Consider the following 22,751-nt stretch of genomic DNA (forward strand, 5'->3'; position numbering starts at 1 on the left):
CCACCAGCTCCCATCTTTCACTTTATTAGTGGAAGAAGCTGGCAGCAAGGGAGTTATGGGATTGCAGGGAAAAGGGTGCAAAAGTATTTGTATATTCATTTAGACAGATACATATTTTTACAGAATTCATAACCACTTTAAATTAGCATTTTTTGGTTGGCAAGCTCTATACAATAGCACCATCTAATGGTCACATTTACAAATGTGTTGTGGAAAACTAAAGCTATGGTATATTTTCACTTCAAAGATTGTTAGGCAAGTGTAACAGGTGGGCAACAAAGTATTTCCTTGCAGAATTTTGATCAAAAAGGAGCCAGGACACTACATTTAGTGTTCTAAAAATGCAAAGAAATGGAACAGACTTGAAAGAACAAAATGATAGTAATTATTTCCATTTAATCATCCCATTAGAAGTTTTTGCTTGCCACAAATACAAATATTCAGGATTACTGATATCAGGCACTCACATAATCTGCTTATGTTTGGCCTTAATGCTCGTACAGTAACATAGCCTTGGGTAACAATAGTACCTCCTTGTAACCCAAAATAAATAACTACTTCCACAAATCTATTACCTTAATCTCAAAAAATGGACATAGGTGAGAATGTTTAATAGAAAATAATTTGCTTTATTTCATAGGGAATGAATATATTTGAAATAGCTGTTATTATCAGATTCAGTAAGTTCAAACACTACAACTCGTCTTCATGCATTAATATAATGAACATGCTGAACTTCCCAACCAGTGGGCCATTTGATTTGAATTCAACAAATTAATTTCCAACATTTCTGAATTTACCTATTGCATAACATTTTAAGCAGGCTCAGTGCTTTCAGTTTTCCTGTTTCAAAAACCTGCTTGTGTCTGTATATTTATTATCTTTGTCTATTCACAGGCAAAAATGAGATAATTGACACTCCAATAGCATCAACATGAGTTCAGCAGCATCAAAGTTACTCACCTTCTCAGGGCCATTTTCTGAAACATCTGCAAACATTACACTAGTGCTTCTTAAAACAAATTCCCAACATGATGTCCGTTCAAAGCTTGAGAATTGCCATGACCCACAGTAAGAACTATGGGACAGGAAGGTGTTTCAAAGATTTTAATTTCGAGATTTAAAAAAAATCTTAACCTTTGAATGGGTTTCTTGGAGCAGGAATCACACCTCAAAGATTGGTTAGGAAGGCAGGATTTTTAATAAAAAGTCCAAGGATTTAAAACTCTTTCACAGCTGTTAGTCACTGTAGCCATTGCCAGTGTTGTAAGTCTCAATTTGAGAAGCCCTGCACCATGCCTTAAAACGCAACATTTAAAATAATCTTTTCCAAGTCCTTTATGTCGAAAAATTATCAAGAAATCTTAAAAGGATATGCCAGGTTCACATTAATGCCGTATTTTGCTTTTAGATTAGTGTTTAATTCACCATTTCTCTTCCAGGAATGCCCATCTTAAAGAAATTTTGCTCTTCAAATAAAATTTATATTATCTCTATTTAATTTGTTGTGATAGATTTCTTTTTCCCATCTCTTACTTATTCAATTCTGACAAAAAGTCATGACTGAAACATTAACTCTCATTTCACAAATGCTTCAGATCTGTGTATTTCTAATAATGTGTTTTTATTTCATTAACTGTTAAGTATGTATAGAAAATTAATGATTTAATGGTGGTAGAAAAAAGGAAATGGTACATTGGTGCAATTGTTTCTGAGGCACACAGTTGAGACACTGTTGGCTTTTGTTACCCATCTGGAGTGCCTGATGCTAAAAGCAAAGATCTAGCCAATGTTTTTAATTGCACTGGACTAAAAACCTTTGGATTGATTTAAAAAAAAAAGTCTTCTTGAGAATATGGACGTGCTGCCAAAATTGACAATTATTGCTTGTCACAGAGTCATAGTCATAGAGATATACAGCATGGAAACAGACCTTTCGGTCCAATCCGTCCACGCCGACCAGATATCCCAACCCAACCTAGTCCCATCTGCCAGCACCTGACCCATATCCCTCCAAACCCTTCCTATTCATATACCCATCCAAATGCCTCTTAAATGTCGCAATTGTACCATCCTCCACCACTTCCTCTGGCAGTTCATTTCCATACATGTACAACCCTCTGTGTGGAAAAAGTTGCCCTGTAGGTCTCTTTTTTAAACCTATGCCCTCAAATTCTGGACTCCCTAACCCCTGGGAAAAGACTTTGCATATTTACCCTATCCATGCCCCTCATAATTTTGTAAACCTCTAAGGTCACCCCTCAGCCTCTGACGCTCAATGGAAAACAGCCCCAACCTGTTCAGCGCTCCCTATTAAATCCTCCAACCCTGGCAACATCCTTGTAAATTTTTCCTGAACCCTTTCAAGTATCACAACATCTTTTTAATCGGAAGGAGACCAGAATTGCACGCAATATTTCAACAGTGGCCTAATCAATGTCCTGTACTGCCGCAACATGACCTCCCAACTCCTGTACTCAATACTCTGACCAATAAAGGGAAGCATACTAAACGCCTTCTTCACTATCCTACCTACCTGCGACTCCATTTCAAGGAGCTATGAACCTGCACTCCAAGGTCTCTTTGTTCAGCAACACTCCCTTTAAGTGTATAAGTCCCTACCATTAAGTGTATAAGTCCTGCTAAGATTTGCTTTCCCAAAATGCAGCACCTCGCATTTATCTGATTTAAACTCCATCTGCTATTTCTCAAGCCACTGACTCATCTGGACAAGATCCTGTTGTAAACTGAGGTAACGCTCTTCGCTGTCCACCATACCTTCAATTTTGGTGTCATCTGCAAACTTACTAAGTGTACCTCTTATGTTCGCATCCAAATCATTTATGTAAAAGTAGAGGACCCAGCACTGATCCTTGTGGCACTCCACTGGTCACAGGCCTCCAGTCAGAAAAACAACCCTCCACCACGACCCCCTGTCTTCTACCTTTTGAGCCAGTTTTGTATCCAAATGGCTAGTTCTCCCTGTTTTCCGTGAGATCTAACCTTGCCAGTCTCCCATGTGGAACCTTGTTGAACACCTTACTGAAGTCCATATAGATCACATCTAATGCTCTGCCCTCATCAATCCTCTTTATTACTTCCTCAAAAAACTCAATCAAGTTTGTGAGGCATGATTTCCTATGCACAAAGCCATGTTGACTATCCCTAATCAGTCCTTGCCTTTCCAAATACATGTATGTCCTATCCCTCAGGATTCCCTCCAACAACCTGCCCACCGCTGATGTCAGGCTCATGGGTCCATAGTTCCCTGGCTTGTCTTTATCGCCATTCTTAAACAGTAGCACCACGTTAGCCAACCTCCAGTCTTCCGGCAGCTCACCTGTGACTATCGATGATACAAATATCTCAGCAAGAGGCCCAGCAATCACTTCTCTAGCTTCCCACAGAGTTCTCGGGTACACCTGATCAGGACCTGATCAGGGATTTATCCGCCTTTACCTGTTTCAAGACATCCAGCACTTCTTCCTCTGTAATATGGACATTTTGCAAGATGGCACCATCTATTTCCTTGCAGTCTATATCTTCCATATCCTTTTCCAGAGTAAATACTGATGCAAAATACTCATTTAGTATCTCCCCCATTTTCTCCGTAAACCGCTGCAGTGAAGTCTGAAGGTAGTCCCAAAATACTAATTCTTAGCAATAGTACCAATTCTTACTAAGAACTCGAGGTTGCAATTAGGAGTCAATCACATTGATGTGTGACTGGTGTGATAAATTGGACAGCTTTAATAGAAATTTCTAGATCTTTTCACCTCAAGGAAATAAGGTTTGAGTTTCCTTGATGAACCAGTGTGTTTTTACAACTATCTGACAGCATCATCTTCACTTTTTAGGAAGAAAAAGTAAATTCAAATTTTCAAACTCATGGAGTTTCAACTCCCATTTCTACATTACAGAGTCCAGACTTCTATTCTTAGTCCAGTTTCAGTACCGCTACATTACCATACTCCACATTAGACTCAGATTATAATGGTAAATTCACTTGTCTTCTCTTTAAATAAGGAGAATCTATGCTAAACTAACTTATTTACAAGATAATTGTTAGTCTGACTAAAATATTTCAACAACATCCAATTGAGCAGCCTTTCATTCATAAGGCCAAAACATTCTAGATATTTCCCCTCAAGAACGACAGGAATATTAATGTTGGATTAAACAACTGTAAAGCGACACCCTTTACACTATTCAAAACAACATTGACAGGGCACAGATTTTCAAACTGACATTCATGAGGAGCTTCCAGCAAAGTATGAAGTCATCATAATAACCTTTCTTTGAGTCGGTTTCATGAATTCTATCTCCTAGTTGTTTTGTATTTTAACATATTACTTTCGGTACTGTTATTAAAAACAAATTTCTGGTTCAGTGATTAAATGGACACGTCAAAGGAAAATCTTGCAGACGGAACTAGTGACTTTGGCTAAATACTCCACACAAGAACGTTCAAAATTCATCGACTTGAGTTACTCTTAGACCTTCTCTTTTTATTGACAGAGGCAGTCACACAAACCTTTGAAGGAAAATTCATGAAAAGACTAATGAGGAATAGCAGGTATTCTATATTGAGACAAGTCTACTTACCAATCTTTCTGTGATATATTTTTACTATAAATGTGGCCAGCATTGTCTTTGTATGGCGGACAAATACATTTACACCTGATATCTGCAAAATTCTGAAACAGAAGAGGAATAATTAAACTACATCAACCGTACAATTTATGTGTATTGACTTGTATTTGGATATATTGCCTATTTTTGAATGTGTAGGGAAAACTTAGGAGTATATTTATATGTGAATATACATTATAAAGTACGTACATCACTAAAGTAGTTTTCAACTAATATACTACACAGCATTAGAACTGAGCCTCAGCATTTAGAAACTTTAAGTCTAATCCATTTATCAGTAAATAATTGGCAACAATCAGAATGTGGATTCGTATAACACAGGAAGCCATTTGGCTCATCAAGTTATGCCTATTCTTTGACATTCAAGAACACGCACATTAAGAGCAGTGGTTGACTATGTGAACCCTTGACCTTGTTCCACCAGTTGATAAGATCATGGCTAATCCAATTGAGACCTTAAGTCCGCTTTCCTGCCTATCCCACTTAACCCTTAACTTGTCGATCAAAAATCTATTTTACTTTAATTGTTCAATGACTCAGCTTTCTGGCAATGCTCAAAAAATAGTGCACAAAGTTAAAAATCTCACAACACCAGATTATAGTCCAACAGGTTTATTTGAAAGCACTAGCTTTCAGAGCGCTGCTCCCTCATCAGGTGATTGTGGAGAATAAGATTGTAAGACACAGAATTTATAGCAAAAGTTTACAGTGTGAACTGGGCATTGACCAGGTTGTGGGCCTTTAGCTTAATCTGGTGAGAACTGTCACCCAGAGGAGGTCATGAGTAATGGGAGCAAACATTGGTTTCAGGAGGGTTTATGGACGGAGAAGGAGGCTGCCAGAGATTTGATTAAATTCCCTACAGTGTAGAAATAGGCCCTTTGGCCCAACTGGTCCGCACCGATGCTCCGGAGAGTAACCCACCCATACCCATTTCGCTCTGACTAATGCACCTAACACTATGGGCAATTTAGCATGGCCAATTCACCTGACCTGCACATCTTTGGACTGTGGGAGGAAACCGGAGCACCCACAGGAAACCCACGCAGACACGGGGAGAATGTGCAAACTCCACACAGACAAGGCTGGAATCGAACCTGGTGCTGTGAGGCAGCAGTGCTAACCACTGAGCCACCGTGCGAGGGGAAGGGTCAAGACGCTGTAAGAGATGTGAGGTGTAGAAGGGGCTGCAAGAGGTATTGAGGGGACAATGAGGTTGTAAGAGATGTAGGGAGAGCCTTGTTGAAAAGTTTGAGGTTGGGGGGGAGAGGGAGGCTGCAAATGAAAAAGAGCATTAGATCTATCAACAAAGGAATATTCTGCTAACTAGAACAGAGAACAGTACAGATCAGGAACAGAACATTTGGCCCACCATGGCTGTGCTGACCACAATGCTATTCTAAACTAAACTCACCTGCCTACATATCATCAGTCTTCCTTTATTTTCTGCCTGTTCATGTGTCTGCTAAATGCCTCTTAAACATCTGCTTCTACCACCTCCAATGACAGAGCTTTCCAGGCACCTACTGCTCTGTATATAAAAAAAAAATTCCCCCTTTTGCCTTAAACCTATGACCCCTATTATTTGACATTTCCACCCTGAGGAAGAAATTGACTACATGCCCTATCCATGCCCCTCATAATTTTACATATTTCTATCAGGTAGACCCCTCAGCCTACCCCAGAACTAATCCAAGTTTGTCTAATCTTTGCTTATAGCTAATGCACTCCAATCCAGGCAACATCCTGGTAAATTACTTTTGCACCCTCTTCAGAGCATTCACGTTTTTCTGATAGTGCAGTGATCAAAACTGTGCACAATACTCCAAGTGCGGCCTAGCCAAACATGCATATGATTTCTTTACCACCTTATCTACTTGTACTGTCACTTTCAGGGAGCTATGGACTTGGACTCTAAATTCTCTCTGTATATCAATGCTCCTTAGGATCCGCCTATTTATAGTATACTTTCGTCTTGCAATTTGATCTCCCAAATACATCACCTATCACTTGTCTGGATTAAACCAAGCCTAGCCCTCACCTATCTACTGCTTCTTCACCTGCTCTCCAGCGGATTTATATCCTGGTGCATCCTATGATATCCTTCCTCACCATTCACGCACTATCAATTTTCATTTAGTCTGCAAACCTATTAATCAGACTCACATTTTCATACAAATCACTTATATATATTACAAACAGAGGTCCCAGCTCTGATCCTTACGGAAAACCACTGGTCACAGACCTCCACAGCTCAACATTTCAAGTTACTGAGACAATGAATTCCTTGCAAATGAATGTCTCATTATTTTTTAGATTAGATTCTTTACAGTATAAAAACAGGCTCTTGGCCCAACAAGTCCACACCAACCCTCTGAAGAGTAATCTACCCAGACCCATTCCCCTACATTTATCCCTGACTAACGTACCTCACACTATGGACAATTTTTAGCATGGCCAATTCACCTAACCTGCATATCTTTGGATTGTGGGAGGAAACCAGAGCACCCAGAGGAGACCCACAGACAGTCGTCTAAGGCAGGAATCGAACCCGGGTTTCTGGTGCTGTGAGGCAGCAGTGCTAACCACTGAGCCACCGTGTCGCCCTAAATTTAGGGCAACATAAGTTCAGGAGTTACTATACGTGGAAAAGCTGTAATGGATCCTATTATACTAAACACAGTGAATTGTTAAATTTAAAATCCAACAGTGAACTCTCAGGTGCAGTCAACAGAGTTATAACTGCCTAGTTAAAATGTTCCACCTTTGTATGTATGATGGAAATGCATTTGCATTAACCTGACTAATCTGTAGAAGATGTGTTTAGTGTGATGGCTTTTCATGTATAGAAGTGCTATTTTGGGGAAAAAAAGATTTTCTTTTTAATCTCATGCCTGTTATCTTTTACAAATTTAAATACTGTGGTGTCTAACAAATTCATGTTCTCCCTGCAAGTTTGGACACTAGATAATTGAGGATATTGTTAATTATTCTAATGATGCTTGTGAGAGTCCAAATACCCCATAATTCTACACCAATACAGAAATATTGTTATGTGTCAGCCTTGCTTAAAAATTCATTTTAGTTAGAATAAAACATAGCCCTTGAGAAAAGCTTAAGGGGAGATGTCAATAAAGAAAAATGATATTTACTCCCATTCTCTGGAGAATAGAATTCCACAGAATAAGGAGGAAGGAAAAAAAAAAGTCTTAAATGGAAGACACATTTTTAGAACTGTTTGCCATTGTTATAAACCATCCCAAAAAGATTAAACATTCTCCTAATATATACCCTTTCAAGTCTTCTCAAGACTGTATAAGTTTCAATAGGATTACTTATTCTTTTGAACTCTGAGTACAGGCCCAGTCTGCTTCTTGTGCTTTATATTGCTTCATCTCAGGAATTAATTGACTGAACCTTGTTTAAACTGTTTCTAATAAAGTTATATCCTTTTTCAAATAAGACAACCAAAATTGCTCACAGTACTCCAAATGCAGTCTTATCAGTACACCTACAGCAACGGTTCCTGCTTTTACAATCGATTCCCTTTGGAATGAACTCAAATTTTCCTTCCTAATCACTTCTACCTGCATATTAACTTTTTATAATTCATATACCAGGACACACAGATCCCTCTAACACACAGCTCTGCAATATCCCTTCAATTAAATATACTGCTCTTCTATTCTTGTTACCAAAATAGACAAGTTTACATTCTCCCACATTATATTCCATCTAACAATATTTTGCCTATTTATTTAATTTACATAGATCTCATTGTAGATTATTTTTGTCCTTTGAACAATTTACTTTTCAACCTAGCTTTGTTCATTAGCAAATATAGCAACCATAGGTGCTTTCGTCCAAATAATTAAAATAGGTCAGAAATAGTTGAGGCCCCAGTACTGATCCCTGAGCCATTCCATTAGTTACTGCTTACCAACCCAAAAATTACCCATTTTATCCCTACAGTTTTCTGCTAATTAATGAAAGCTTCATCCAAGCTAAGGTGATATAATAATAATGAGCTCTTATTTTGTTTAATAACTTTTCGTTGTGGTATCTCATTGGATGCCATTTGGAAACCAAAAGCATCACATCTACCGGTTCCCCTTCATCCACCTTGCTTGTTACTTACTTAGCGAACCCTAATAAACTAATCAAATATGATTTTCCTTTCACAAACCATAATGACGCAAGTGATAGCAATAGTTTCAATCCTCGCCCTTTCCTCATGGGCCTGTAATCTTTGCTTTTTCAAGTGTTTCTTCAATTTCGTTTTGAAAATGCTACGATCCTGTTAGAAATCACTAATATTTTTAAAAACAAACCAAACGTTTTTTAAACCAAGACACCTGTGCCACTAGATTTCACGTGTTAAACAAATTAAACTTCATTGTATATAGAAGAAATAAGCACTAACCTTACATACTTGGATATAAACCATATTTTTATGTAGTCAGGTTTATTTCTTAATTCCCAAGAATTCTCTTGACACATTAATCTTAAATATTACTTTTTGTACTTCAAAATATACAAAGATATTTATAATGAATAAAGTAGATATACATAGTCAAAAATGCAGTTTGGTTCTGTACAATAGTAAATCAAGGAAACAAAGAAAACATGTAACTTGACTCTAGCCAAAAATAAACAAAGAAAAGACCTCTCTTGCACATACAATACTATATGTACATACATTTGAGGTGCTAGGAGGGTCCGATAACTGAATAGACCTCCATTTTACCTTCATCAGAAAGACCTTAGACAGTGATCTGTTACTTACTTCTGTAGGAACCCCCACAAGCCAGTCATATACAGAATATTTCTCAGCTGCAGCTATTCTCAGGAAGTAAAACTTTAGTTAGTTTCTCTTGATTGTGGAGGCCTCTGTCTGGTTACCTTTTCAGTACATTCAAACAACTTGGCTGGATACTTTCTGTTGCAACAAGACATGTAATTTCTCCCATTGGTTTCAAATTAGGTAATCTTGCAGTTTCTATTCTCAAGTATCAAATCGAAATTAAAACTCCATTTTAAATTTTCCATATCACTGGAACCATTTCCATTATCAAGATGGATTGGATGATGATGGATACAAATTGTATAATGTTCACTCTCACTTCCCTCACATTCCCCAGCTGTATGAATTTTATGTGGATTGTTGCTGACCTTTTAAGTTCCCTTTCTGTATTTTTATCCTATCCTACTTCTCCACAATGGCCTTATTTATTGTAATACTGGCAGCAGCATCTTTAGTGCAAAGATTTAATTTCATTCCTCAGAAAGGCCCTCTTTATAAACACTAAAAAAAATCACCATTTTATTCCTAAATCAATTGTAGTTTTTATTATTTATATTTTGAGACTACTCAGTTTCCTTTTCAGGTTTCACCTTTTCAGATGGACTCACAGTGGAGCATCTGCAATGCTGAAGAGGTCATGGATAACACATTTAGTGAATTGGTTACACCGCAGGTTAGAATTGCTGAGGGAGACAGTGAATAGGTGACCAAAAGGCAGAGAAAGAGTAGGAAGGCAGTGCAGGTGTCCCCTGCGGTCAACTCCCTCCAAAATAGGTATACCGTTTTGGATACTGTTGGGGGAGATGGCTCACCAGTAGAGGGTAGCAGTTGCCAAAATCATGGCACCATGGCGGGCACTGCTGTTCAGAAGGGCAGGAAAAAGACTCGTAGGGCCATAGTCAAATGGGATTCTATTGTAAGGGGAGTAAATAGGCAGTTATGTGGCCGAAAACAAGACTCCCGGATGGTATGTTGTCTCCCAGGTGCTTGGGTCAGGGATGTCACCGAGCATTCTGAAAGGAGAGGGTGAACAGCCAATTGTCGTGGTGCACATAGGCACCAATGATAGAAGTAAAAAAATGAGATGAGGTCCTGAAAGTAGAATTCAGGGAGCTAGGAGAGAAATTAAAGAGGAGGAGCTCAACGGTAGTGATCTCAGGATTACTACCAGTGCCACGTGCTAGCCAGGGTAGAAATGAAAGAATAAGCAGGATGACCACATGGCTTGAGGGATGGTGTAGGAGGGAAGGGTTCAGATTTGTGGGACATTGAGACCGGTTCTGGGGAAGGTGGGACTATTACAAATTGGACGGTCTACACCTGAACCAGACGGGAACTAATATCCTTTGGGGAGTTTTTGCTACTTCTGTTGGGGAGGTTTTAAACTAATGTAGCAGGGGGCTGGAACCAGAAAAGAAGACTAGTAGACAGTGAGGTGGAAACTGGAGACAGTAAGGATCACAAAGTTAGCATTACCAAGAGGAACAGTAGGCAAATGAATGCAAGAGAACTGGCAATCTGAAGTGCATATACCTTAATGCAAGGAGTATAGCGGGTAGGGCAGATAAATGTATGGTTCGGACTGGTGCCTGGGAGTATGATATTATTGCGATCACAGAGACTTGGTTGAAGGAAGGCCATGATTGGCAACTAAATGTTCCAGGATATTGATGCTTCAGGCAGGACAGGGAGGTAAGTAAAAGGTGGGGGGGGGGGGGAAGAGAAGGAGTTGCATTGCTGGTCAGGGATGATATCACAGCTGTGCTAGGGGAGGACACTATGGAGGGCTTGAGCAGTGAGGCGTTATGGGTGCAATTGAGAAATAAGAAGGGTGCAGTTACATTGGTGGGGCTGTATTACAGGCATCCCAACAGTGAGCGTGATGTAGAACACAAATAGGTAAACAGATTATGGAAAAATATAGAGGCACCATGGTGGTGGTGATGGGAGATTTTAATTTTCCCAACATTGACTGGGATACACTTAGTGTCAGATGTCTGGATGGGGCAGAATTTGTATGGAGTGTCCAGGAAAGTTTTCTAGAGCAGTATATCAATAGTCCGACAAAGGAAGGGACCATATTGGACCTGGTGTTGGGGAATGAGCCAGGCCAGGTCGCAGAAGTTGCAGTGGGGGACTTCTTTGGGAATTGTGACCACAATTCTGTAAGTTTTAGAATACTCATAGACAAAGATGAGAGTGGTCTTAAAGGACGAGTACTAAACTGGGCCAAAGACAATTAAAACAAAATTATTCAGGAGCTGGGAAATGTGGATTGGACACAGCTATTTGAAGGAAAGTCCACATTTGATATGTAGGAGGGTTTCAAAGATATTCAAAGTTTGTGTTTCAAAGATAGGTTGAGGATAGTGCGGGATAGGCATGTCCCTTTAAAAACAAGGGATAGGAAAGGCAAGATTCGCGAACCATGGATGACAGAAGAAACTGTGCGACTAGCTGACAGGCAAAGGGAAACATACATAAGGTCCAGGCAGCTAAGAACAGAACGGTCCTTGGACGAATTTTGGGAGAGTAGGACCAATCTTAAATGAGGAATCAAGCAGGCTAAAAGGTGTGATGAAATAACTTTAGTGAGCAGAATTGAGGAGAATCCCAAAGCTTTTTATTCTTATAATCAGCAAGAGGGCAACCAGAGAAAGTGTTGGTCCATTAAGGATAAGGAAGGAAGGTTATGTGTCGAACATGTGAAAATGGGTGAGATTCTTATTGATTACTTTGCATCAGTGTTCACTGAGGAATGGGAGGTGATGAATGCTGAGATTAGAGACAGAAGTTTGTTTACTCAGGATCATGTTGACATTAGAAGGCAAGATGTGTTGGGTAGGCTAAAGCATATTAAAGTGGACAAATCCCCCAGGACCGGATGGGATCTAACCAGGTTGCTGAGGGAGGCGAGAGAGGAAATAGCTGGGACCCTGACAGATATCTTTGTAGTATCCTTACACACAGGTGAGTTGCCAGAGGACTGGAAGGTTGCTTATGTTGTCCACCTGTAGAAAAAGGATAGTAGGGATATTCCAGATAACTACAGACCAGTGAGCCTGACATCAGTGGTGGGAAAGTTGATGGAGAAGGTACTGAGGGATAACATCTATTTATATTTGGAAAAGAATGGGCTTATCAGTGAGAGGCAACATGGTTTTGTGTAAGGTAGATTGTGCCTTACGAACTTAGTAGAGTTCTTTGAGGAAGTGACCAAGTTGATAGATGAAGGAAGGACTGTAGATGCCATATACATGGACTTTAGTAAGGTATTTGATAAGGTTCCCCATGGTAAACTAATGGAGAAGGTGAAGTCACATGGTGTGCAGGGTGTTCTAGCAAGGTGGATAAAGAACTGGTTGAGCAACAGAAGACACAGAGGAGTAGTTGAAGGGAGTTTCTCTAAATGGAGGAAGGTGACCAGTTCTGATCCACAGGAATCAGTGCTGGGGCCATTGCTCTTTGTGATATACACAAATGATCTGGAAGAGGGCATTGTTGGTCTGTGGTGAAACGGTTAAAAATTATGTCCCAATACATGTGTGAATCTAACCGGAATGGAGGTGTTGCTTAGTCCCGTGTGAATCTTATTACACACCTCCCCGTGTGAATCTTCTTATCTGTATGTAACCAGAATGGAATGTGTTTTTTAGCCTTGCTCTGCTGTTCACATGAATGTTTATATCTGGAAAAGAGTATATCAGCTGGAAAAGTCTCCAGTTCGGGAGTCTGCTCCGGGGTTACGTTTAACCGCCGAGCGTGGGTTATTGGCAACCGCTCTACGAGAACTGACGGCTCCCAGTTCCGGTAACATGTAGAGTGAGTATAAGCCAGACCCGTTGTAAGTATGAGACCTGGTTGTGGCGACGCTGCGGGGAATAAAATGCTCATATTCTAGCAGACTCGCCTCTTGGTCGTTTGTTCTGTGTCAGACTACTCTCCTACGAACCTGACCTTGAGAATTTTTTAAAACATTTTGGCGTAGTCGAGCAGGGTCAATCGCAATTGAGGAGAGATTTTGATACAGAACAATGTTTTGGAAAAAGACTAAGAAACCAGAAGAACAAACTGTGGAGGTCCCGACCGTCCCGGGATGGCATGGACCGTGGCATGACGTGGCAGTTTGTTTGAGAAATGGTGGGGGGCGACCGGAGGAACCCCAGGGTCGCTGCTGTCCACCCTTGAGAGGATCCCAGTCCTGCCGAAGAACCCCTTGCCTGGGGTACAGCGGAGGATGTGGGCATGTCCAAAAAGCTGAAGCGGAGTTAACAGAATTGAATGGGATTGAACTGAACTGAACTGAGTGGAACTGAAGTGAATCAAATTGAACGGAACAAAATGGAACTGAGCTAAATTGAATTGAAATGGACGGAACTGAATTGAACACAATTGAATTGAACTGAACAGACCTGAACTGAGCTGAATTGAACTACACTGAATTGACTGAACTGAAATTAACTGAAACGAATTGAACTGAATTAAGCATAATGTAACACATGTATTGGGCCAAGCAGTGGAATGTGGTGTAAAATTATGTCCCAATACATATGTGAATCATAATGTAACACATGTATTGGGCCAAGCAGTGGAATGTGGTGAAACGGTTAAAAATTATGTCCCAATACATGTGTGAATCTAACCGGAATGGAGGTGTTGCTTAGTCCCGTGTGAATCTTATTACACACCTCCCCGTGTGAATCTTCTTATCTGTATGTAACCAGAATGGAATGTGTTTTTTAGCCTTGCTCTGCTGTTCACATGAATGTTTATATCTGGAAAAGAGTATATCAGCTGGAAAAGTCTCCAGTTCGGGAGTCTGCTCCGGGGTTACGTTTAACCGCCGAGCGTGGGTTATTGGCAACCGCTCTACGAGAACTGACGGCTCCCAGTTCCGGTAACATGTAGAGTGAGTATAAGCCAGACCCGGGAGTCTGCTCCGGGGTTACGTTTAACCGCCGAGCGTGGGTTGTTGGCAACCGCTCTACGAGAACTGACGGCTCCCAGTTCCGGTAACATGTAGAGTGAGTATAAGCCAGACCCGTTGTAAGTATGAGACCTGGTTGTGGCGACGCTGCGGGGAATAAAATGCTCATATTCTAGCAGACTCGCCTCTTGGTCGTTTGTTCTGTGTCAGACTACTCTCCTACGAACCTGACCTTGAGAATTTTTTAAAACATGGTCTGATCAGTAAGTTTGCAGATGACACTAAGATTGGTGGAGTAGCAGAAAGGGGACTGTCAAAGAATACAGGAGAATATAGATAGACTGAAGAGTTGGGCGAAGAAGTGGCAGATGGAGTTCAATCCAGGCAAATGTGAGGTGATGCATTTTGGGAAGTCTCATACTAGAGCAAATTATATTGTAAATGGAAGAGCCTTGGGAAAAGTTGATGAGTAGAGAGATCTGGGAATTCAGGTCCATTGTACCCTGAAGGTTGCTGCACAGGAGGATAGAGTGGTCAAGAAGTCATATGGTATGCTTGCCTTCATCGGACAGGGTATTGAGTATAAGAGCTGGCAGGTTATGTTAAAAGTGTACAGGACTTTGGTTTGGCTGCATTTAGAATACTGTGTACAGTTACCAAAAGGATGTGGATGCTTTGGAGAGGGTGCAGAGAAGGTTTACGATGATGTTGCCTGGTATGGAAGGTGTGAGCTATGAAGAGAGATTGAATAGGTTAGGATTGTTTTCATTAGAAAAAAGGAGATTGAGGGGGGAACCTGATTGAGGTCTACAAAATCTTAAAGGGTATAGACAGGGTAGATAGAGATAAGCTTTTTCCAGGGTGAGGAATTCAATAACGAGAGGTCACACGTTCAAGGTGACAGGTGAAAAGTTTAAGGGGGATATATGCGGCAAGTACTTTACACAGAGGGTGGTAGGTGCCTGGAATGTGTTGCCAGCAGAGGTAGTAGAGGCAGGCATGGTAGATTCATTTAAGATGTGTCTGGACAGATGCAAGAATAGGTGGGGAGCATAGGGATATAGTTGCTTAGGAATCGGGCTATAGGTTTAAACAGTGGATTTGGATCGGCTCAGGCTTAGAGGGCCAAAGGGCCTGTTCCTGCCCTTTCTTATCTATTCTCATGTACTGTCTCAACTCCTCTCATTTTCTTTTTTTAACTTCAATGCTCTACATTTTTTAAAATGGAAGCCTGATTCAATGCTGTATTTAAAATATTGGTCACATGCCTATTCTTCTGTATCTCTTTAATCTCTACACCTTAAGTCATCTATCATGTTCTAGATTTAGAGATCATTTCTTTCCTCCTCATGGAAGTTTGTCTATTTTGTACACAAACATTCATCCCTTTTGAAGGCCCAAGTTTTTTTGTTGTTAAAGTTGGTTTGGAGGATATCATAAAGGCTGAAAGGAGTAAAGCTATGAAGTGATTAAAATACATGGGTGAGATGTGAAAGCATTGTGCCTCAGAATTATAGTTTTGGTCAGTCAGCAGAACTCGATAGGTGAGAATTACTTTATCTTAACCTATATGTCTGCAATTTAATAAGGGTGAAAGAAAGGCTGACAGGAGACTATGGGAAAACTTGAATTTGAAGTTGTCAAAGGTCTGAATGAGATTCTTAGCTGGAGGCAGATTGAAATGGATGACATTACAGATATGGAAACAGGGACTTTTTGTGGTGTAGAAAGGATGTGGAATTGGATGTTCACCTAGGGATGTGATAAAATCCTCTAGTTATATTATTTTCTTTAGACTGAGTAAGCCAGCCATCATTGACTGATAACATTTTAGAACAGGCAGTTCCAAATATTGTCAGGTAGCAACATTCAATTCAGTCCAGCAATAGAGGAGGGGATTATTGCAAAGTTTCCAACAGGTCACTCAAGTCATTTCAGGGGTAACTGAATAGGTGTAAAAAGACAAAACAGTGGAAAAAGGTTGGTAATATGTTAAGCAGACAGAGGGTGGACCTGATATTAGAATTGTTAATTTTCAGCTGATTTGCTTATGAAGCAACTGAACCATGTGGGCTCCATGTAAGAGACAGAATTAAATCCCATGGCAGTTGGATATTTCAGTGCTGTTAGAACTCAGGTCATATTCTATGAGTTATTCGACAGTTAGGTGCTACAGTCAGGGCAAAAGAACAGACCTGGAAATTGAAGTGGCACAGAAGAAGCAGGGTGCCACTGATAATAATCAAGACTGGGAATTGAGAAACCAAAGTAGTATTTGCTTCATTCACCTGAGCAAGATTAGAGCTCAGAAAACCCTGGGATGTATCTAACTTGGTTAAGCAAACAGTCAGCAAAATGTTGGAGTTGTGCCTCTGAATAGGTATAAAGTGTAGTTTTTGGACTCTGAGGGAGCACAGAACCAGGAAAGGAGTTGTTGAGGTTATTCTTGACTGACTGGCTTGAGGGGGTTTCAAGGCCAGAGCAGCAGAAGTGAGGCATTCTAATCACTTGTGACATTTAACAAAATATAATGACCTCTGTATCATTGACATCTGTGAAAGTTACAGAGAAATTCATGCATTCTTTATTGATGACCACATTTTCTATTTTATGCATGTTGCTGGGTGTTTAATTTCAATACATTACCCATGTCTATCCTATGTTTATTCTGAGCTAAATAAGTAAACTTAAGTGAGTTTCAGAGGTACTGTAGGTTATATTATTGTTCCAACTGGAATAGTAAGTGTATTGTTGGTTGTTCAGAACTATGGAATGATGTAATTTTTTTTCTCTTAAAGTTTGCAGTACCTCACCTTGTGTCTACCTTTTAAAAATAAAAGGTTAGTGGTCTCCAACTAGATTGTAACAATATAATTTGGGTATCTGTCCACAATCAAAGTTTGCAATCATGTCTGAGATCACAACATAATTTGCGGCAAAAACAAAGTTGCTGGAAAACTCAGCAGGTCAGCATCTGTGAAGAGAATTCAAAGGTAACGTCTCGGGTCCAGGGATCCTTCCTCAGAACTCAATTTAGAAAATATTTGGGGGCATGTCTTGAATTGTAACAATTTACCTTATAGAGGTTTACAAAATTGTGAGAAGCATGGATAGGATAAATAGACAAAGTCTTTTCTCTGGAGTTGGGGAGTCCAGAACTAGAGGGCATAGGTTTAGGGTGAGGGGGAAAGATATAAAAGAGACCTAAGGGGCAACTTTTTCACACACAGGGTGGTACGTGTATGGAATGAGCTGCCAGAGGAAATGGTGGAGGCTGGTACAATTGCAATATTTAAGAGGCATTTGGACAGGTATATGAATAGGAAGGGTTTGGAAGGATATGAGCCAGGTGCTAGCAGGTGCGACGAGATTGGGTTGGGATATCTGGTCGGCATGGACGGGTTGGACCGTTTCCATGCTGAACATCTCTATTACTCTAATTTCGAGGATTAGTCTAGGATCATAACCTAATTTGGGAATTTTACAGAATTTAAAATCCACTAAAAATAATGAATACTGCAACTTCCTGACATTAAGGCTGATTTAGGATTTTCATGGTGAATTGTATTATACATATTGAAAATCAAAATGGCTGTTGGTTGCTATGATTTTTTTCTGGAGAGGGAAGATTTATCCAAATGATTTACAAACATTTTCCAAATTCATCCTATTAGTAGAAAAATTTGGAGTTAGAATTAAAAGCTAGGGCTAAGAAAGCAGGTATATTTCAAATAAAAACACCATATCTAAAATTGGAAGACAAGGTGTCTAACTCAGGTGGAACACAGCTCAAGTTGACTAGAATTCCACAACAGACGAAGTAGTTTGAGACAGAAATGAGAGAAGCAAAAGGTGAATTATAATTTCAAAAGACAGGAAAGTCGATGAGTCAAATACCCCTTTCAGTTGTACAGATTAGATAAACACAGGGTGCCATAATCAATCTGGGATTCAGTTTAAAGTGTAAGCACGCCATACGCAATACTGTTTGATTCAAGAAAAGGGCACTATGCAATCAAGTCTCTTGGATTATATTCTTACAACTTGAGTACAAAATTCCCACCAAACTGTTAAAGTCCTCAGATTCTGAAGGGCCAATGAGACGAGGAAAAAAAATTAGATGACAAGGTTTTCCAAAATGTTCAGCTTTTTTCATAATTATCAGCTCTATAACTGTTACATAATGCAGCAAAGCATGAAGTAAATAAAGTTGGTGCCCATAGAGTCATAGAGATGTACAGCATGGAAACAGACCCTTTGGTCCAACGCGAGCATGCTGACTAGCTATCCCAACTCAATCTAGTCCCACCTGCCAGCGCCTGGCCCATATCCCTCCAAACTCTTCCTATTCATATACCCATCCTGATGCCTTTTAAATGTTGCAATTCTACTAGCCTCTGCCACTTCCTCTGGCAGCCCATTCCACACATGAACCACCCTCTGTGTGAAACCACTGCCCCTTAGGTCTATTTTATATCTTTTCCCTCTCCCCCTCAACCTATGCTCTCTAGTTCTGGACTCCCCCACCCCAAGGAAAATACCTTGTCTATTTACCCTATCTGTGCCCCCCATGATTTTATAAACCTCTATAAGGTCACCCCTCAGCCTCTGACGCTCCAGGGAAAACAATCCTAGCCAGTTCAGCCTCTCCCCATAGCTCAAATCCTCCAACCCTGGCAAGATCCTTGTAAATCTTTTCTGAACCCTTTCAAGTTTTACAACATCCTTCCTATAGGAAGGACACCGTAACGGCATGTAATATTCCGAAAGCGCCCAAACCAATGTCCTGTACAGCCGCAACATGACCTCTCAACTCCTGTACTCAGTACTCTGACCAATAAACAAAAGCATACCAAACACCTTCCTCACTATCCTATCTACCTGCGACTTCACTTTCAAGGAGCTATGAACCTGCACTCCAAGGTCTCTTTGTCCAACAACACTCCCTAGGACCTTACCATTAAGTGTACAAGTCCTGCTAAGATTTGCTTTCCCAAAATGCAGCACTTTCTAAACAAGTGTAAAATAATCAATAATTGATTAGTCAAATCTTTAAACGAAGCAATCAATTGCAATTAGGAATTTACAAATTTAAAGCAAAATGTAACACAAATAAATTCTGTCCCTCACTAATTAAGCAATTGCCAACCAGTAAGTAATATTACTGTTTGTTCATCTTCTTCATGACTCTGCAGATAGTAAAGCAGTTCATCACAATCTGCAGCAAAGTATTCAGTTGGGCTAATAAATGGCAATAAACATTCTTGCCACACAAACGACTACCTTGAGCGAGAGATCTAACCATCACCTCTTGACATTCAGTGGTATTAACATCACTGACTCCCCACTATAAACATAGGTCATACAGCTCAGAAACAGACCGTTCAGTCCAACTCACCCACACTGACCAAGTTATCCAAATTAAACTAAACCCACTTGCCTGTGTTTGGCCCATATCCCTCCAAATCTTTCCTATTCATGTAGTTGTCCAAAAGTCTCTTAAATGTTGTAACTATACCTGCATCTTCCTTTGGCAGTTCATTCCACACATGGACCAACCTCTATGAAAAGGTTGCCCCTCAGATCCCTTTTAAATCTTTCTCCTCTCACCCTAAAAATATGCTCCCTAATTTTGAACTCACCCATTCTAGAGAAAAGACCTTTGCTTTTCATCTTATCCATGCCCCTCATGATTTTATAAACCTTTCTGCCCTATCCAGCCCATCCATACAACTTAAACTCTCCTGTCCCTGCAACATCCGAGTTAATCTTTTCTGAACCCTCTTCAATTTAATAAGATCCTTCCTACAGCAGGGTGACCAGAACTGTACACAGTACTTCAAATGAGGTCTTACCAATGTCTTGGTCAACCTCAACATGACATCTTTTTTTTGTAAATATATTTATTTGCAAATTTTTATAACTTTACAAACATAAAATTATTGAAAAAATACAATCAATAACAAATATCAGTACAATAAAAAAAACACAAATTACAATTCAACTACAGTCTACCAACTACTAACATACCCTATAATACAAAACAAAGTCTAACACTGTACAAAACAACACAAAAAAAACCAAAATAAAGAACAGCTATGCTCAGCGCAAAGCTCTCAAACAAAGGAATGGGAGCATTGTGTATATATACCAGTATTAACTCAGGAGACTGCCTTCAGGGCCCAGGGCTTGACAAATCTAACCATCCTGCTTAAACAAACACTCTAGTTAAGATAACTGACAAATCTATATCCAAATAACTCAAGTAGGGCTGCCATGTCTTATCAAAATGGTTGTGTGGTGCACCACGTTTGTAAAAAAGTCCAAGGGAATATGCTCCACAATTAATTTCTGCCATCCCAGCAAGCCCGGCAGGTTCTCAGACACCCAATTTATCAGAATATTCCTCCATGCACAGTATGCAATATTAAATAGTTTCTTCCCATGCCCGTCTAAAGATGGTAAATTCGGTAGACCTAAGAGGAGAGATATCGGCTCTACTTTGACTTCAGTCCTCAATACCCTCCCTATCTCTCCCGCCACAGCGCTCCAATAAACACATGTCCAGGAGCAATGGGTAAGAGTACCTACACTTATTTTACATTTGGGGCACATTGAAGATGCCCCTTTTTTAAACTTCGCCAGATGGTCTGGTGCCAGATGAGCCCTGTGCAGAACTTTTAACTGTGTAGCGCATGTCCTATTACAGATTGAGGTCTTTCGAATATTCTCCCATATGTTCTCCCATGTTTTAGAAGAGATCTCCACTCTGAGCTCTTGCTTCCAGACCTCACATAACCGGTTAATTCCTGCCAGGCCCTGTCACCCAGCAGGCGATAGAGGGCACTAACCAAAAGGGCGCTTGTGGAACATAGCAACAACCTCTCTGTATCGGGCTTATCGGGCTAAGGGCTTAGTGAGAAGTGTAGTCGTCTTCTGGATGAAATCCCTAATCTGAAAAAAACGGAAAAGATCTCTGCTGGGCAACATGTATTTGTGGCTCAGTTGCTCAAAAGACATCATAACCTCCCCCTCAAACAAGTCTCCCAAACTAGAAACTCCTTTTGCTGCCCATAGTTTGAATCCTGAGTCCATCATCCCTGGTCGGAACCCTGACATGCCATCTACATAAACAACCCTCACTCTGACCTATTGCCCTCCATGCCTTGACTGTACTAATTACAATAGGGTTCCGGCAGTGATCCATAACTGTCCTCATCTTATCCATGAACAACAGGTTAATAAGAGGTACTTTGCTTGTGAGGCCTTAATATCCAGCCATATTGGGTTCGAATCGCTACCTACCCAATCGCAGACAAAGGACAGCAGGGAACTCGATTGATACCTCCTGATGTCTGGGAAATCAACTCCTCCCCCTCCATGAGGCAACTGCAATTTAGTAAGTTTGATGTGGGGCCGCCCACAATGCCAGACAAAGGAACCAAACCACCCCATAAGCTTCTGCAGCGTTGACCTGGGAAATATTACAGGGAACATACGCATGGGATAAAGCAAACGAGGAAGAACATTTATCTTAATGAGAGATATTCGGCCCAGCCATGAAATTGAAAGAGCCTCCCATCTCTGGAGATCTCACCTAATATTGTTGAGCAAGTGAGCAAAGTTAGTCCAAAATAATAGATCAAACTCGAGGGTAATAAAAATGCCTAGGTATCGGAACCCTGTCCATGACCACTTAAATGGGAACTTAGGACCACCTTCAACTTCATGCATATCATTAATGTTCCCCAAAGGCACAGCCTCCGATTTTGCAAAGTTAATCTTATATCCTGAAATAGCCCCAAATGAAATGATACGTTGTATCAAATGGGGTATGGAGGTCATTGAGTTCAATAAAAACAGAAGGACATCATTTGCATACAGTGTAATCTTGTATGCCCTCGATCCCACTTCTAGAGCGGTTATGTGAATGTTCTGACAAATGGCCTCTGCCAGCAGCTCTATCACCAACGTAAATAACAACGGTATGAAGGGACAGCCTTGTCGACTACCCCCACCAATCCTAAAATTCCCAGACTTCACCCTTTGGTGATGACCATGGCTGGAGGGTGGTGATATAAAACCTCCACCCACCTAGCAAAGACTCCACCCAACCCAAACTGCTCTAAGACATAAAACAGAAACGGCCATTCCACCCAGTCAAATGCTTTCTCTGCATCAAAGGAAATCACCAACCACTGAATCCGTCGTTGCTGACAAACTTGAACCATATTCAGCAAATTTCTGCGGCCCCTTATAAAGACTGTCTGGTCCTCTTTAATAATATGGCGCAACACCGTTTCCAAACTCAGCGCCGGGATCTTAGACAGAATCCTGAAATCTGAATTTAATAGAGAAATGGGCCTG

At 40.4% G+C, this 22,751-nt stretch overlaps 1 protein-coding gene across 2 annotated transcripts in view; it reads right to left on the minus strand.

Moving 5' to 3' along the window:
- Positions 1–22,751, minus strand: part of tmem9b (TMEM9 domain family, member B) — a 91,562-nt gene that overhangs the window by 56,563 nt on the left and 12,248 nt on the right. The window contains exon 2 of one of the 2 annotated variants that reach the window (XM_043705864.2): positions 4,606–4,697. The exons of the other annotated variant lie outside the window; for it this stretch is intronic. Coding sequence (XP_043561799.1) covers positions 4,606–4,697 — 92 coding nt within the window. The remainder of the gene's footprint in view (positions 1–4,605; positions 4,698–22,751) is intronic. 2 annotated transcript variants of the gene reach the window in all.

The sequence above is a fragment of the Chiloscyllium plagiosum genome, unplaced genomic scaffold (assembly GCF_037043375.1).
Source record: "Chiloscyllium plagiosum isolate Xiang-an unplaced genomic scaffold, Cpla_swu_hap1 HiC_scaffold_18, whole genome shotgun sequence".
Taxonomy (NCBI): Eukaryota; Metazoa; Chordata; class Chondrichthyes; order Orectolobiformes; family Hemiscylliidae; genus Chiloscyllium; species Chiloscyllium plagiosum.